The sequence below is a fragment of the Sus scrofa genome, chromosome 5 (assembly GCF_000003025.6).
Source record: "Sus scrofa isolate TJ Tabasco breed Duroc chromosome 5, Sscrofa11.1, whole genome shotgun sequence".
NCBI lineage: Eukaryota > Metazoa > Chordata > Mammalia > Artiodactyla > Suidae > Sus > Sus scrofa.
Window position 1 is genome coordinate 71,012,799 of NC_010447.5, and position 17,621 is coordinate 71,030,419.

At 41.6% G+C, this 17,621-nt stretch overlaps 1 protein-coding gene across 15 annotated transcripts in view; it reads right to left on the bottom strand.

The window, feature by feature from the left end:
• Positions 1 to 17,034, bottom strand: part of KIF21A (kinesin family member 21A) — a 140,834-nt gene extending 123,800 nt beyond the window's left edge. For all 15 annotated transcript variants that reach the window (XM_013997931.2, XM_021092529.1, XM_013997935.2 and 12 more), the window contains exon 1: positions 16,511 to 17,034. In XM_013997931.2, the coding sequence (XP_013853385.2) occupies positions 16,511 to 16,554 (44 nt within the window). In that variant the 5' untranslated portion in view covers positions 16,555 to 17,034. The remainder of the gene's footprint in view (positions 1 to 16,510) is intronic.

Here is a 17,621-nt window from a genome sequence, read left to right on the forward strand (position 1 = left end):
TTTATAAATTTGCCAATTAATTCTCATAACTATCATATGAGATTAGTATTCTTATTATCTCTACTTCATAGAGAAACTAAGAAGGACAAGAGTTTGCCAAAGAAGTTATCCATATCTTTGAAGTTCCAGCTGTGGTGCAGTGGCATTGAGAATCCAACTGCAGCAGCTTGGGTCACTGTGGAGGCGCAGATTCAGTCCCTGGCCTGGCACAATGGGTTATAGGATCCAATGTTGCTGCAGCTGCGGCTCGGATTCAATCCCTGGCTCAGGAACTTCCGAATACCGCAGGTGTGGCACAAAAAAAGGGAAGGAAGAAGGGAGGGAGGAAGGAAGAAAAGAAGGAAGGAAGGAATAAATTATCCATATCTTGAGGTGATGAGAAAATAAACTGTGATTAGTTACTATAAATCTTACCTACAAGAGGAAAAGGAGAGATTTAAAAAGATAGAGCTAGAAAGAGGGGGAAAAAGAGGTGGTAGAAGAGAAAGAAGAAGAGAAAACTAAAAAAGGAAAAAAGAATGTAACATCTCCCAAGCACTTCTAAATGCAAAGCATTTACAACATTCATGCAATCCTAACATCTCTATTAGATATGGATTAACTCCATTTTACAGGTGAGAAAACTAAGGTTCATAAAGGTTAAGCAGCTGTCCTAAAATTCTGAACTCCAATCTTTGTGACTCTAAAGTCCATGCTCTTTTCAATAAGCCATGCTGCAAAGGAGAATAAAATTAAGGCAGGGATGGGATGTAGGGAAAGACAAAGTTAATAAAGAATGTGAAGCCAGGAGTTCCCATCGTGGCACAGCGGAAACAAATCCGACTAGGAACCATGAGGTAGCCGATTCGATCCCTGGCCTTGCTCAGTAGGTTAAGGATCCAGCATTGCCATGAGCTGTGGTGTAGGTCGCAGACACGGCTCGGACCTGGTGTTGCTGCGGCTACAGCTCTGATTCGACTACTAGCCTGGGAACCTCCATATGCTGTGGGTGCAGCCCTAAAAGGACAGAAAAGACAAAAAAAAAAAAAGAATGAGAAGCCAGAAAAAGAGAGATCAACTAGCTTTTAACAGTTCCTTGATGGACTTGGGTTAAGACAGAGCACAGTTGCGACAGAGTCAAGGTGCTTTTAATCTAGAATGCAAGCAGGTCAGGAGCCAGAATGACTACCTGAATCCAAGAATCAGTGCTCTGGGATCCCTACAACATTCTTTTTCTTCCCTATCTCAACTCATTGTCAGTTAAGCTATGAGAGAAAGCAATGGCCAGCTCACCTAGATAGGCCAGTCCTATACTGAGCAATTGCAGAGTGCACACATGCCTGGCCTAGCCCAACATGCTGGCTATGGACTGCTCTACCCAAATTGAGAAGCCAATCCATCACTATACATATGGTGTATGGCCACAGAAGAAGCCAAGAGAACATTTTCTTGTCAATGCAAAGGTGGGCACAGTTCAGGAGTGATCAAAATTTTGCATTTCAAAATGACAACCAAGAGAGCCATAATGAGGACACAAAACTTCAAAGTTTCCTGACAACTCCAATGTATCATTTTTAACCAAACTGTCATAGGGACAAGTTGAGAATCTTTTCACCAACTGATATTAAGAAATAAATATCAGGGGGTGGGGGATGCACTGAGGGTTTGGGATGGAACTGCTACAAAATTTGGTTGTGATGATTGTTGTACAACTATAAATGTAATAAAATTCCTGAGTAATAAAGTTTTTAAACAAAGAAGCTAGGAAGAGAGACAGTTATCCAAGAAAGATCTGTGGGGACTCCTTTTATCAGATGGTTTGGGCGTCAATGAACTGCATGGGAGACTGACAAGGTTTTTGAGACTTTTACATAAGCAACAGTGCTGCCAACCTAGACCGAAAGGAATGGACCTGGAATGAAATGAAAACTAATACCAAGGGCAGAGGCACAGATGCCTGGGACAATAGGACCCTCTTGGATTAAAAGAGTGGGTCTGCCCAGCAGGCCAGAGGACAGACCACTGAGCCACAGAGGATTATTCCCAGGCCCTGATGTCTAATGGAATTTGCTCTGCTGGTCTGCTTTAGACTAATGATCCCTTTATTCCTGCAGCCTGCTGCAGTGACAATGCTGGATCCTTAATCTGTTGTGCCACAAGAGAACTCCCAACATATACTTTTTAAAAATCACCTATTTAAAGCCAACATATTGAATGCAATATATTTCAAGTAGAAATCAAAAAAAAGAAAGAAATACCAACTTATTTTGTTCATTAACATCAATATATTTTATACCATACTGGCCAGATTTATCAACTTCTAGTGGAATTTACAGTGTGTGTGTGTGGTGTGTGTGTGTGTGTGTGTGAGAGAGAGAGAGAGAGAGAGAAAAAACTGTCTCAAAACATACTGGGGCCTACAGGCTGGCAAGGAATAAGGGAGAAAGTTGGACAACAAGCCTGGCCATAGGCCTAGATGACGTGGAAGTGAAGTGAGGTCCAAAGTGACCCAAGTTGATCAAGTGCCAGCACATGTACACAAGTAGATTCAATTGGTGGCAGCTTCTAGTTCTTTTTTTTTCTTTTTTAGGGCCTCACCCAAGCCATATGGAAGTTCCCAGGCGAGGGGTCAAATCAGAGCTGTAGCCGCTGGGCACAGCCACAGCCACACCAGCTCTGAGCCACATCTGCGACCTATACCACAGCTCACGGCAATGTCAGATCCTTAACCCACTGAGCAAGGCCAGGGATCAAATCCACATCCTCAAAGATACTAGTTGGGTTTATTATGACTGAGCCACAATGGGAACTCCGGCAGCTTCTAGTTCTTAGTGAAGGAGACCCCAGTTGGATAAAAAGGGATGTTTCCCTTCCACAAGGAGGGGGTTTTCAATTATTTCACTTAATTGAGTGGATCTGGATTCAGGATATGAAAAAAAGGATATACTATCAGGAAACCAAGACAGAAGCCAGGTCTGGACAAATAAAACAGGAAATTACAGGGAAAGCTATGACCCAAAAAATGCAAGCATAAGTTTGGAATAGCAAAACAAATTTCAAACTAATGGGTAGGTGGGGCAAATAACACTGCTCTGATTTACTTATGGCTGTATTTGGAACTGACCAAGAAACTCAAAGGTATTAAAGGGAGAAAAATAATAAAATTAAAATAACAATACTAACTACTCTATAAAACATGTACTCAGTACATGCAGTATAAGGGTTTACATATATTATCTTACAACAAACATATGAAGTAGGTTATTTTCTCTTACTGACTCCCTGTAGACTTTAAATATAACAATATTTACCAATTTCTATAGACACTGAATATAAAAATATTTTCATTCATAGTAATCTAATGAAGGGAATGAAAATTCCGGAGCATGGTTGGCAATATTTTTCACCAGCATTAACCAATTTGGACTGATTTGGGGCAGCAGTATTTATCATAATTGTAAAGGTTTTGTTAAAATGTGGCAAAGCTAATGAGTCCATCCAAGCATCAAATTCATAATCCTGGCCTTATTACCATCACACTGAAATCAGATGTATTTACAGACTGCCAGTATATAAAACACTCAAAAATACACAATTTCCTTACACCCACTTTAAAATAGAACAAGGTAGAATCCTGACAGTGAAACGCCAAAAATGAAACCACAAAAACTGATGTCAAAACATGCTCAAATTTAAAACTGCAAAACTACCTAAAGTCTTTGGAGTTCCCCTCCTGGCTCAGTGGTTAACAAATCCGACTAGGAACCATGAGGTTTTGGGTTCGATCCCTGGCCTTGCTCAGTGGGTTAAGGATCCAGCGTTGCCATGAGCTGTGGTGTAGGTCACAGACATGGCTCGGATCCCGCATTGCTGTGGCTTTGGCCGCGTTGCTGTGGCTCTGGCTCTGGCATAGGCCAGTGGCTACAGCTGCAATTCAACCCCTAGCCTGGGAACCTCCATATGCCACTAGTGCGGCCCTGGAAAAGATAAAACAACAACAACAACAAAAACTATCTAAAGTCTCTGAGTTACTCTATGTTGAGAGCTGCAGTCAGAAAAGACATACAAAGATAAATAAGATTTTGATGAGTTATATTAAGTTAATACAGAATTGAGAATGAAAGAAATCCTATACTCAAAGACAGGAACTGAATCTGCTAAAAAGCCAACAGTCTCATTACACTTATGTAACAAAATAGACAAGAATATAACCAAGGACAGATGGAACTTGTTGCCAATCTAAGGCCAGGTTGGCCAATTAAAATTTAAAAGCATTGTTTTGTAAACTGAGCCTTGAAAATGTCACAGATGTCGCACTTGAATTAAAGAAACTTAAGTAGAAGGCCAAATAACCAGGAATGAAATCTGTAATCTCATGTTTTATCAGCAGGGAACAACTTCCATTTTCGGGAAGGACAGATGCAGACAAAATTACCAACAGACTGCTCAAACAAAATTGCTTTCCATTAAACTGAGGTGAACACAAGCAAAATAAAACTGATTTTCAAGGAATATGGCATCATTATGGATATGTGTTTGATTTACTTTACTGCCATCAGCGGCTTAGACTAATGTGAAAAGTCTGTATATATCCTAACGCATTATATACGTTCCTATAAATATAACTGAAAAGTTAAAACTTTTATATCAATACATCTTTTTCTGAAAAGTATCCTCAGTACCTTAACATTTAATCATATAATCTGGGTGAGAAGCACTACCTTCTTTCAATTCCAGGAAATAATCATTTATAGATTTTGTGCTCATCAGTGGAAATAAAATCATTACTAAGAATCATAAGACACTGCACAACTCTTAGAAAATGAAATTAGGAGTTCCGTCATGGCACAGTGGAAAGAAATCCGATTAGGAACCAAGGGGTTGTGGATTCATCCCTGGCCTCGCTCAGTGGGTTAAGGATCTGGTGTTGCAGCTGTAGCTCCAACTGGACCCCTAGACTGGGAACCTCCATATGCCATGGATGAGGCCCTAAAAAGCCAAAAAAGAAAAAAAAAAGAAAAGAAAAATAAAATGAAATTAACATCCTTATTAGAAAACGCAGGCCTGCCAATTAAATTACTGATATTTGGAATTTAATAGAAATTGAATTAATGAAATAAATCAGATGATGTGCAATATTTAGCATGTTACTCCATAATGCCCCTCTTTATTTTCTTTTAATTGCATTGCAGTATAGTTGATTTCCAATGCTGTGTTAATTTCTGCGGTACAGCAAGGTGATTCAGCTATACACATAGTTTGCCTCTGCTAATCCCAAACTCCCCTTTGGCAACCACAAGTCTGTTCTCTGTGTCTATGAGTCAGTCTATTTCTGTTTCATAGTTTTGTTCATCTATGTAATATTTTAGATTCTGTATGTAAACAATAACATGTGGTATCTGTCTTTCTCTTTCTGACTTACTTCACTTAGTATGATAATCTCCAGGTTCATCCATATTGCTGCAAATGGCATTATTTCATTCTTTTTTATGCAAATTCTCTTCTTTAATGTAAAGACATGGAAAAATTCTCATGTTTTTAAGTGGTAAATATCAGATTATAAGAGTATATCCACATTGCAACAATTTAAAAATTATAGGTACACATGCCTAAAAATATACAATGCTAGTGGTAATTATAACAGGGCAGTAAACTATGACTGATTGCTTTTCTCATCTTTTCCCAGATACATTTTCTAATTTGATTGCATTATTTCAATAATAAAAACATCGGAGTTCCCGTCGTGGCGCAGTGGTTAACAAATCCGACTAGGAACCATGAGGTTCGGGTTCGGTCCCTGCCCTTGCTCAGTGGGTTAACGATCCCGGCGTGGCTGGGTGTGCGGTTGCCGTGAGCTGTGGTGTAGGTTGCAGACGCGGCTCGGATCCTGCGTTGCTGTGGCTCTGGCGTAGGCCGGTGGCTACGGCTCGATTAACCCCTAGCCTGGGAACATCCATATGCCGCGGGAGTGGCCCAAGAAATAGCAACAACAACAACAACAACAAAAGACAAAAAGACAAAAGACAAAAAAATAAATAAATAAAAACATCAAATAAAAATAACATGAAATTAAAAGCTGATTGTGGAGAGTGACTACTCTTGCACAATCTGTTTTCTGGTTCTTAAGTATTAGCCTTCTTTTAAAATGCTTTCAGTTAGATTTTCACATAGATCTATCAATGAACTCTGCAGGAGCATTGCTCAACAGTTCTAAACTATATTAAAAAAAAAAGGAATTTGGCGAGATAGAGCAGGATGGTATGTGATAAATGTTGAAAATAAAATGAAAACTAGGAGACTGGGTAAGGTAAGGTTTTGGTAAGTATATACATTTTTGCTACATTTATAGTAGTACAAGTAATATGCACTCAAAAAGCAAAAGAACAGATACAATACCTATAAAATACTTTGCAAATTCAAGTTATGGGTTACATATTAGAAAATGACTAATCCAATCATTAGAGTTCAAAATATAACCTACATATATCAAATCATCCATAGTAATATTACTGCCTATTTGTGTAAAAACCATTGTTCAAATGTTTTCACATAGCTGTCTCTATTGATCCTTTTCCAAGTCCACTGAGATAGTTGGATAACTATACACAAAGCCAAGCTTATCACTGGTTAAGTCCAGACCACAACAGTTTTCTAACCATCCAATGTTTATTCTATGACATCACACTGCATCCAATTGCTTTAATGCCTCCAACTATGTAATTCCAGTACACAACAGACATTCAATAATCATGTAATGAATATTGTACCACTGTGGTGCAACAGGATATGTGGCATTTCAACAGCACCAGGAGGCAAGTTTGATCCTTGGCCGTGCACAGTGGGTTAAGGGATGCGGCTTTGCCACAGCTGCTGCATAGGTCACAACTGCAGCCGGGATCTGAACCCTAGCCCAGGAACCTCAAATGCCATGGGGCAGCACCCCCCCAAAAAAAATCACATAATAAATGAATGAATTTTTTCTGAAAAAGATTAGAGGGAAGGAGTTCCCGTCGTGGCACAGTGGTTAACGAATCCGACTAGGAAGCATGAGGTTGTGGCTTCGATCCCTGGCCTTGCTCAGTGGGTTAAGGACCCAGCACTGCCATGAGCTGTGTAGGTTGCAGGCGCAGCTCGGATCCTGTGTTGCTGTGGCTCTGACATAAGCTGGTGGCTACAGCTCCAATTAGACCTCTAGCCTGGGAACCTGTGTATGCCGTGGGAGCGGCCCTAGAAAAGGCAAAAAGACAAAAAGACCAAAAAAAAAAAAAAAAAAAAGATTAGAGGGAATACAACTGAGGGTAGAGGTGCCCTATGCCTCATTAGCACATCATGTGATCAACACACCACATCATAATAATTAACTACAGCTTGACCCTCTCCACGATTCTTGTTCATGCTTGCTGAAAGTCTCCTATTTACTCCATGCAGCTGTGTCAAAGAATGTAACTATCTACTCTGAAAAAAAGATAATTTATTCATCCTATTCAGAAGAACCAATATTGCCATGCCTAACAGACAGACACAGCTCCCTCAATTTAGAATAAGGTCAAATCCAATCTCAAAACCTAAAACTTTACTATACATTAAGAGATCCAAAGAGTAGGAAATAAACCTTAAGCTGTCCTTGATTTAGCCCCTGGGTGGGCCCATGATGTCCACCTGTCCACAATCAAGTCTGAACAATTGCTTGGTTCCTTGCTCTTATTGAAGTAGATGGAGGTGGATAATCGCCCAAGTAAATTGAGCCTGGGGTTAAATTCTGAATGACCTTCATTTCAATCTGGACATGTAGATACCTGCTTGTTTCAATTCAATACCCCCAACGTCCTTCAGATGTTCTACTGTAATAGTGCTGTCAGAATACTAGCACCTACTTTTTAAAAATGTCAAATAGTCTTTGAGTTTGGGAGACATTTCAAGCTGAACAGTGAAAATCATTATATTATATTTACCTCTCCCACTGGAATTTTAGAGGGAGAAAGAGAATCCTATAAAGAACGTCTATGGCCCCCAAAGGCAGAAATTTCCCGGTATGAAGTCTAGAAAGGCTTCAAATAGAGGTGGGATTTAGGATACTTTTTGGATGATAGGCCCCAAGAATGGCCAAGGTGTGTTGTATTCTTTATCTCCTTCTAAAATAAGGATAGGAGGGGCTGAGGTGCTGTTTAAAAGTTTAAGAACCATCTTTCTTTCTTTCTTTCTTTTTCTTTTCCTGTCTTTTTGCCTTTTCTAGGGCTGCTCCCGTGGCATATGAAAGTTCCCAGGCTAGGAGCTGTAGCCGCCAGCCTACGCCAGAGCCACAGCAACGCCAGATCCGAACTGCGTCTGCCACCTACACCACAGCTCACGGCAACACCAGATCCTTAACCCACTGAGCAAGGCCAGGGATCGAACCCGCAACCTCATGATTCCTAGTTGGCTTCATTAACCACTGCGCCAGGACGGGAACTCCAAGAACCATCTTTTCTAGTGAAGTAATACTTAAAAGTGTTTTTTTTTTAAACCAGGTTCCTACCTCCAGCTCCAAATCTAGATCCCAATAAATACAACAAACCAACCCTCCCCTACCTCTGTGCTATCCCACCTCCAGCCATCTCCCTTACGGTGAGCAGTAGTGGAATGTGCTACAATCCTCAAATCTGTTGCAGTAGAAAAAAAGTTTTAAGAACCAAGATGAGGAGGAGGGAGAAGGCCACAAGGCCTAGCATTCACAAAACCCCTCCTATTCACATAATTAGCATTATTTCCAAATGAGGCTACACAGACATTGTATTTCTGTGGTTGTTGTTAAAGCACTGATATGTTACACGTATACCCTGAAAATGGTCTGCATCACTTTTATAACCTAGTTCTGGCATTGATTCACATTTGAATATGCTAGGAACCTCAATAGATAACCTGGATTGCTACTCCAGGGATCCCTCTCTTTACCTCCAAGAGGTCCTTTTTAGAATCACTGGCCTAGTTTCTAGAATTGAGGCAATCGTGAAGCCAAAATAATGGGCCCTGAGATTGGGAACACTCATCCACATGTCAAATTAAACTTTTAAAAGGAGTACTTACAGGATTAAAACTGTAGTTTATAAAAGATAAATGTATTCCATTTCTGGAATGTCCACTAGCAAAACATGAAGTCCTGGAAAATCCACAGCAATAATCAACAGAAGATTTAAACTGCTAGTTGTGGGACCTCAAGCAATTCCCTCAACTTCTCTGGGTCTCTACTGTCTCAATTGTCTTAAAGGGGCCTCAACCAGCCAGTTCCTTGAAGGTCCCTTTCAGTTTTAAAATGTATTTTGTCAATAACTAGAAATACTAAAAGTTATGTTCAATACATAAGTATCTAATAAGTTCAAAAAAAAAGAACAAAGCAACCCCAAATATAATTCATAGACATTAAGAAAAATCTAGTAATTGTAGGGTGTCATGAAAATAGTAGCTTTGGCTTGGCTGTCATTTGCTTCAAATAAAGCCTCAGCCACAGGAAAACTATTTTAACACCCTGAGAAGATTAAATAGTTAATCCACTGGGAAACGAGTTCAAAGAGGGAATTCACAAATCCGCTCCCCAGAGAGAAGCACTGAAAAATAACAAATCCAGTTTATTTTGAATAAAATTACTCCAATGATACAATGAATACAAATACTTTCTATCATCTAGCATGTATTTTCACTGGTTCGTCTTCCTTTCTCATCTGAAACTCAGATAAAATCATGTTTAATGTTGACAGAAAACAAACATTTATAAGTCAAGGTCACACAGGTGAGTTGTAACATGTCTTGGGGAAAAACATCCATAATAATGGACATTCCAAGGTCACTTTTTTGAGGAGAAATAGATGAAAATTGGAAGACTGGGCAGATTATGACATTAACTACCAAGATAATTTCTGCTTTCATGGCTTCACTAAACTGGAATGTCTAGTACATCATTTACCACCCCATAATTATGCATCAAAATATTAACCAATTAGCAGGTAAGAGGGTAAGAGCTCAAGGGGTAGTAATAATAAGACATGAAACCTGAATTTCCATGGAGTTCCAACTAACAATCAGGTTTAACAACATAAATTTAATAAACTTTATCTGAAGAAAAATTATCAACTCATATTTAAATAAATAATTTTATTGACATTCAGCTCACATAATCTACAAACTCTTTATTCTCCTCTCTTTCATTTCCCTTGCTTCACGATCAAAATACAAAGACATACAAGTAGGCCACGCAAGTTTTATCATACATACAAGGATAGAAATAATATGCTTCTAAGGAACAGGCTTTGGAGTTCAATTTTTGTATGAAATATGCTTGGAAGCAGGGCACAATTTTTGTTTTTTAAATCACTGTTCTTTAAGAATGTATCAAATTTTAAAAATGCTTGAAAAAGTAAGGGAGAAATAAAAACTAAACCGCAACAATTGTCTTTAATTTCTAGTTTGTGCTTTGATATATTTTGTCTTAGGTCCAACATAGTTTGTGCATTAATGAGCCTCATACAGGAGTTCCCCCTACAGCTCAGTAGATTCAGAATCTGAAACAGCGTCTGTGAGGATATGGGTTCAATCTCTGTTCTTGCTCAGTGGGTGGATCAGCATTGCTGCAAGCTGCAGTGTAGGTCACAGATGCGGCTCGCACCTGGTATTGCTATGGCTCCAGTTTGACCCCTAACCCGTGAACTTCCATATGCTGCAGGTATAGCCATAAAAAGAAAAAAAAATAAAATAAATCAGAAGCCTCATACTGTGAGGTCTAAGCTCCATGAAAGCAGGGACCATGTCTGTTATTTGTGCTGTGTATCCTCAGTGGAATGAAAGTGTCTAGCACACAGTAATCACATAATAAATATTTAATGTATAAAGGAAAAAAAGGAATAAACAAATGGCCAAGCAGCAGATAATCATAAAGTATTTCTAAAAGACTTGCTTATCTACCTCTACATTTTCTAAACATTAAATCGTTTCAAATAATTTAGCTCACATGTAGAGTTGTGCTCCAGCTTGAAACATCCTTACATTAGAACTATGATGCAAAATATTTTGAAAACATTTAGAAATATTTTTTAAAACACAGAAATAGGTACCAGAAGCCTGAGTTTGAGTTCCAATTCTGGCATTTAGTGGCTGAGAAACCATGAACAGTATCTCTATCTAGTATCTCTGAGACACATTCTTCCATCTGTTTGAAGAGGGATAATGTCAGTACACCTCATAGGGTTTTAATGTAGATTAAATAAAATATTGATATTTGAATTACAGCCAGATTTGGACAAAGAGACCACAGAAGCCTAAATGTCTCCTCTTAAGTAAAAACAATACTCACTCACGGTAAACATACTGTGGGAAAGTCAAGTTTGAAATGTCAAAATAGTTCCTTCTTGTCAATAAAGAGGCATCATTAGTGCTAACAATGGGTAACAACAAAAACATCACATATTTAATACACTGCATATGGAAAGTTCTTACTATCCTTAATGCCTTTACATTGCCATCTCAGCATGAGGAAAAAGAAAAAAGCTCAGGGAGATCACATGGCAAATCAATACCAGTGACAGACCTAAAACAGAGCTTCTGACTGTTAAATCAGCACTCAAGCTAGCTGAGCAATGCCAGTTCTTAAAAGTGCTGTCTGTAGTAAGGTGAAAGCATAGCAAATAGACAACATTACACACTAATCCAAACTCAGTGCCGATGATATGAATGTACTGTCCTCTGCCGAAGCCAAGCAAAGAAATCTTAGCAATAGACATAGACGATGACATGGAAACACAATGATCCTTTCTGCAGCTCCATTTTCTGGCAGCTCTTGACATATTTTTGCAAGCTGAAATTCTTGGGGAAAAGTTTCGATTGCTATGTCAACATTCAGAAAAGGAAGGTGTGAGCTACCTGTTCTTGTTTGGCCCCACAGTAGGCACCTTTCAATAAACATACTTTCCTTCACCACATCATTTCATTAAGTCTTCAATTTAGAATTCAAAATGTTTATTAAGTTAACTGAATAGTTCGACTCAATATACTTAAATAAGAATAGGATATACACTAAACTTTACTGCTCATTTTTGCTGATGACAACTATCAACTTAGTACATTTTCTAGGATGTCGTTACCATATTGAGTCTATTTCTACACTTATGCATCCAGAGAAAAAAAAAGCTGCTGTTAAATGAAATCTTACAAGAACATACATGCATATAAATGTATGCGTGTATATGTGTGTATGTATATAACTACTCTACAAACAGACACCCAACATTTTGGTATTTTCTTGATCTAAAGGTAGAGTCAGTCTATGATGTGATAGCTGTGAACAGTTTTATTCCATACTTCTTCCTCACATTTTTTAAACGACAGAGCAAAAAAAAAAAAAAAAAAAAAGGGAGTTCCCGTCATGGCGCAGTGGTTAACGAATCCGACTAGGAACCATGAGGTTGCGGTTCGGTCCCTGACCTTGCTCAGTGGGTTAACGATCCAGCGTTACTGTGAGCTGTGGTGTAGGTTGCAAACGCGGCTCGGATCCCGCGTTGCTGTGGCTCTGGTGTAGGCCGGTGGCTACAGCTCCAATTTGACTCCTAGCCTGCGAACCTCCATATGCTGCGGGAGCGGCCCAAAGAAATAGGAAAAAGACCAAAAAAAAAAAACTACAGAGCAGCATTATCAAATTCAAACATAGCAAGAGCAACATTACATGTAATTTTAAACTTTCTGGTAGCCACATTTTAAAAAAGGGAAAAGAGACATATGTTAATTTATTTTACCATTTCATTTAACTCAATATATCAAAATGTCATTTAACATAGAATTAATACAAAGATTACTGACGTATTGACATTCATTTTTTTCATACTAAGTCTTTGAAATTCAGTACATACATATTTCACTGACAATACATGTCAATTGGGATGCGAAATTTTCATCAGAAATACTTTATAAATATTAAGATTTCATAAACTTTGCAGTTAGTTAAAAATAGATCCATTATAACCACATTGTTCCGAGTATACTTATAAGTTTTCCAAAAACTAAATGAAGGACCGGTTTTTAAATTTAATTAAAATTAAATAAAATTTAGTTCCTCAGGAGTGCTGAAACCATGCAGGACCTTGTGGACCTTTCTAGAAACAGACACCCTCCCTCTCCAGTCTCTGGCCTCTTGTTTGCAGAAAAGCTTTAGCCTCCTAGGCTTTCCCCAAAGAGCAAATTTAATCAGAGAAAAGCTGACACAAAGGAAAAGAGTTAAACATGACAAAATAATAATAGTTCAGCCACAAAACAAAGTCAAGGACCGTTAGGTTCCTCAAGGTTTATAGATAATATTCTGAGCCACATCCCTGAGTTGTTTTATAGATATGAAGACCCGCACCACGTGGAAGAAGTTAACTGCAAGCTGATCACAAGCAGGTAGACCCCAAGCCTGTTGGAACCAGAAAGTTGATGACGTTACCCTTGAAATTAACTCCTGAAATACCACCCTGTTACCTTACCACCAACCAATCAGAAAGACCATCCACAAGCTCATCATGCACCCTGCAACCCTCTCCTTCACCTTGCCTTTAAAAGTTCTTCCCTGAAAGCCATCAGGGAGTTCAGGTCATTTGAGTATAAGTTGCCCGTTCTCCTTGCTTGGCCCCACAGTGGGTACCTTGCAAAAAGCTGTACTTTACTTCACCACAACCTGGTGTCAGTAGACTGGCTTTGTTATGTGTTGAGCAAATGGAACTAAGTTTGGTTCAGTTCAAGAGCTCAATAGCCACATGGGATTGGAGAGCTGGGGTGTCATCTGCATCCGTATCTACCACAATGAAAGATACCCTACAGAACACCTCAGATACATTCTGCCAAAAGGCATTTTCAGAAATTCAATTAAAAATGTTCTCCTTAAATGAGAAACTTGCTGTTTAACTTCTTTTCCCCAAAGCTTTATATGACCCATGCACTTTTTTGAGAAATCAAAGATAGAGTCATCAGCTTTAACACAGTAATAAGCCTCCATCCACATCTAATAAAACACAAGAACCTCTAGGACACTTTGCACATTTACGTAAGTAGAGTCAACTCGCTATTACTTGTCATTACATTATTAATTGAAGGGGAAAAGTAGGTCAAGTGCCCTGGTCATTTGTGTCTATGTGTTGATTTATTTATCCTGCTGATAAAGCCTTTCACAAACTAGAAGGTAGGACTGGAGGTCACTGGAAAGATTTTAAAATCTGAGGAAATAGTTTAGGTAAGTTCAGGACCCCCCTTTCTGAGCTCTATCTCCTCTAGGAATATTAAGGTATAAATATCCTGTCAAAGTCCTTCACTTGTAATTGAAATAGTTCAGAACTAGGCAGAGGCAAGTGACCTTAAGCTAAGTAAAGCTTCAGGAAGCAAGTCCTTGCCTCTCATCTACATAGATTTAATGGTTAAGAACTTGAGCCGTAGAATCAAGCTGCCTGGGTTGGAACTCTGTTCCTACCACTTGCTACCAGTTTAACTTGGGGAACTTGGGGAAGGTTTCTTAATCTTTCTGTGTCTCATCTGTAAAATATCTACAATAATAACAGGACCTAAGTCAAAGGCTGTTAGGAGGAACCCATGCGTATCAGGCCCAGGCATATTCCCTTTTAAAAGTGTTGACGTGCATTGTCGTTCCCATTGTGGCTCAGCAGTAATGGAGCCGACTAGTATCCATGAGGATATGGGTTGGACCCCTGGCCTTGCTCAGTGGGTTAAGTATTCTGTGTTGCCGTGAGCTGTGGTTCAGGTCACAGACTCAGCTTGGGTCCTGCATTGCTGTGGCTGTGGGGTAGGCCAGCAGTTGCAGCTCTGATTCAGCCCCTAGCCTGGGAACTTCCATATGCTGCAGGTGCCTCCCTAAAAAGGAAAAAAAAAAAAAGTACTAACATGCATACTTAAGCTAAATATAAGTTATTTATCTATCAACATCACTTTAGGGTGATCCATGACTCTGCTCACCGCCACAGCAAGTAGCATCAGCTTTAATAGCATTGTCAATGATACTCTAGAGAATTCACAGATTAAAATACTAATGTTCTAACAAGAGTTTCTCTCCCAATCAAATTTTGTTTTCATTGTTATTTTATGTTCCTTCTCTATTTTCCTTGACCAGATCCGCAAATTAACAAAATTGCCTCTTATTGGGTTTCTGCTGCTTTTCCTTCCTTTTCCTCTGCCAGTACAATCACTAATAAAGATTAAATGACCAAAAGAGAGATAGTAGCAGTAAATATGAGAAACAAACTACTCCAACAATTGAATAAATAGCCCTAGAACAAACAAGAAGGATAAATTAAAACTTCAAAAGCTTTGTAACAGGTGATTCTAAACAGTCATAAAACTGTCACCTCCATGAGTGGTCATTTCCCAGTCCTTAAAGGGAATAAAAAAAATCTTTAAAATTTATTTTATTCTTTAGATTGATTCAAGATACAAAGTATATATATTTATAAAACTGCCATTTCTATACCTAACCGAGATCTGTCGCTAAAACAACTACAGAAACGCTGACATGATAGGATTTTTAAAATACCTTTTCAGAAAAACCACAGGAGAGGAGAATTTTTAAAAATAATTCCTCAGAGGGCAGATTATTTTTATAATCCTTAAAGTACACATAAAGAGAAGTGAATTCACCGTAGACTGTCAGAGCTATGAAAGCAACGCACTTATTTATTCTACCATGAATGCTTCATTAATATTTCAGCGATGATGCTGCAATTTTCCATGGGCAACTGTCAGCGCTCTGCTTCTTGATATGCATCTAAACAATCCAAATTACATTCAATACTCCCGTATCTGTCCTTGACCAAATTACAATTTTGAAGTATCTGGTATTTCAAAACTCACACCCAGACGAGGTCATTTCATTTTGTGACCACCCTGCTGAACCTCAGGATGTTTCACCGTCACCCATTTAACCCTTCCACTTGCTGAGGAGTTTTCTTCCTTTTGCAGACCCATCTCTAATGAATTCTCCCCTAAACAGAATTTCCCTTCCTACACCAGAAAAGCTTTCAAAGCCCACAAGCTGGTGCTATCTAGTCCTCGCCGGTGCTTAACCAGACGTCAATTTGCATAGACATGTAGACCCCCGCCCTCGGAAGCCTGGAGTCCAGGCTTTGTCTCCCGCCTCGGAAGGCCGGAGGTGCAGGTACACGCAAGACAGTCTTTCCAAAGACGTAAGAAACGCACAACAGCCCAGGAGAGAGGCAGCTCCCCCGGGCAAAGCCGGACAGGCGCTCGCCCAAGGCGGCCCAACCTGAGGCTACCTGGGGTGCACGACCCGGTGGGGGCGGGCGGCGACGGCTTCGACCCCTGCAGAGTCAGGGCGCCCCCGAGACCCGGCACCGCGCCGCCGCCGCCGCCCACCTGCAAATGCCCCGGGCCGCGGGCGCGGGGTTTCCAGACTCCCCGGGGCCCCTCCCGGCCGCCCCTCGGGTCTCCGCGGCGCAGCGGCCGGCGCCTGGGAAGCAGGTCCTCGCCGCGCCCGCAGCCCCCCAGCCCGCCCGGTCGCCGCGTCCGTCCTCACCTGACAGCCACTCGCACCGAGCTCTCGTCCGGGGCGCCCCACATGCCGGCGCTGAGCTACAACCGGGCCCCTGGGCCTCCGCACCGCCGAACTGAGGCGCCGCCGCAGCCGCGGCGCTCGGGCGCAGGAGGCTGGAGCGTCAGGGGACAGCAGGCTCACCTCCGCCGCGCTCCAGCCATGTTGGGCGACTGAATGGAAAGGTGGCGGCGGCGCTGAGGTAGGAGGAGGAGGAGGTGATTCACCGCTCGCGGGCGCCCGCCCCTTCTCCCCCGCTCAGCCCCCAGCACTGGGGCGGAGACGAGGCGCAGTGAATGGCGAGCGCGGCGGCGGCGGCGGCGGCAGAACCCGCAGGCCGCCGGCGGCCTCCTGCGGACCGGGCGAGAGCGCCCAGCCCCCTCCGGTGGGGACGCGGCCTGCCGACGGCCGGGCTAGAGGCTCCACGCCCGCCCAGGCTCTCCCGACTGCCGGCCCCGCACTGCGTCAGCCGCGGCCGTGCTGTCCGGCCGGTGCCCCGCCCTGCCCTCGGCGGGCACTGCCAGGCGCGGCTGGCCGGGAGGCGCGGGGGAGGGGTGCCGGCTCTCGCTGCCCACGCCCGAAGGCGACCAGCCGGTGCGCGCTGGCGGGCTGTGCTGTGAGAGCGCCGCGGCCAATGCTTGCCCGGCTGCAGGCAGTGTCTTTTCTGAGAGCAAAGCTGCATTCACGCGCGCAGCGCCAGCAATCTGCCAGCTGCCGCTCTGGTTCGCCTTTGTTTCCACCCTTAGCTTATTGTCCAGGCTCCGGCTTGGACTTTGACCCTGTTCGCCTGGCCCCCTCTGAACGCCCTCCTTCCCAGAAGTCAGTCATTCATACTAAATCGGCTCCCCAGTCTGTCTCGGGGCAGCTGGGCTGTTCTGCAGTCTTTCACCCATTTACCAGCCCATGTGGGATATGGCATTGATTGACTCTTGAGACTCTTGAATGCCTTTCTGTTAAACCATTTGTCGGCTGGTGAATGCACTGGACCCTGGTACTGCCAAGAGTCCCCAGAACTGAATATGCACCAAATTCTGCCGTGTAGTAAATCCTTCTTAACTGACTTTCCCTTCTGGCCTTCAAAACGCACCTCCCAAGC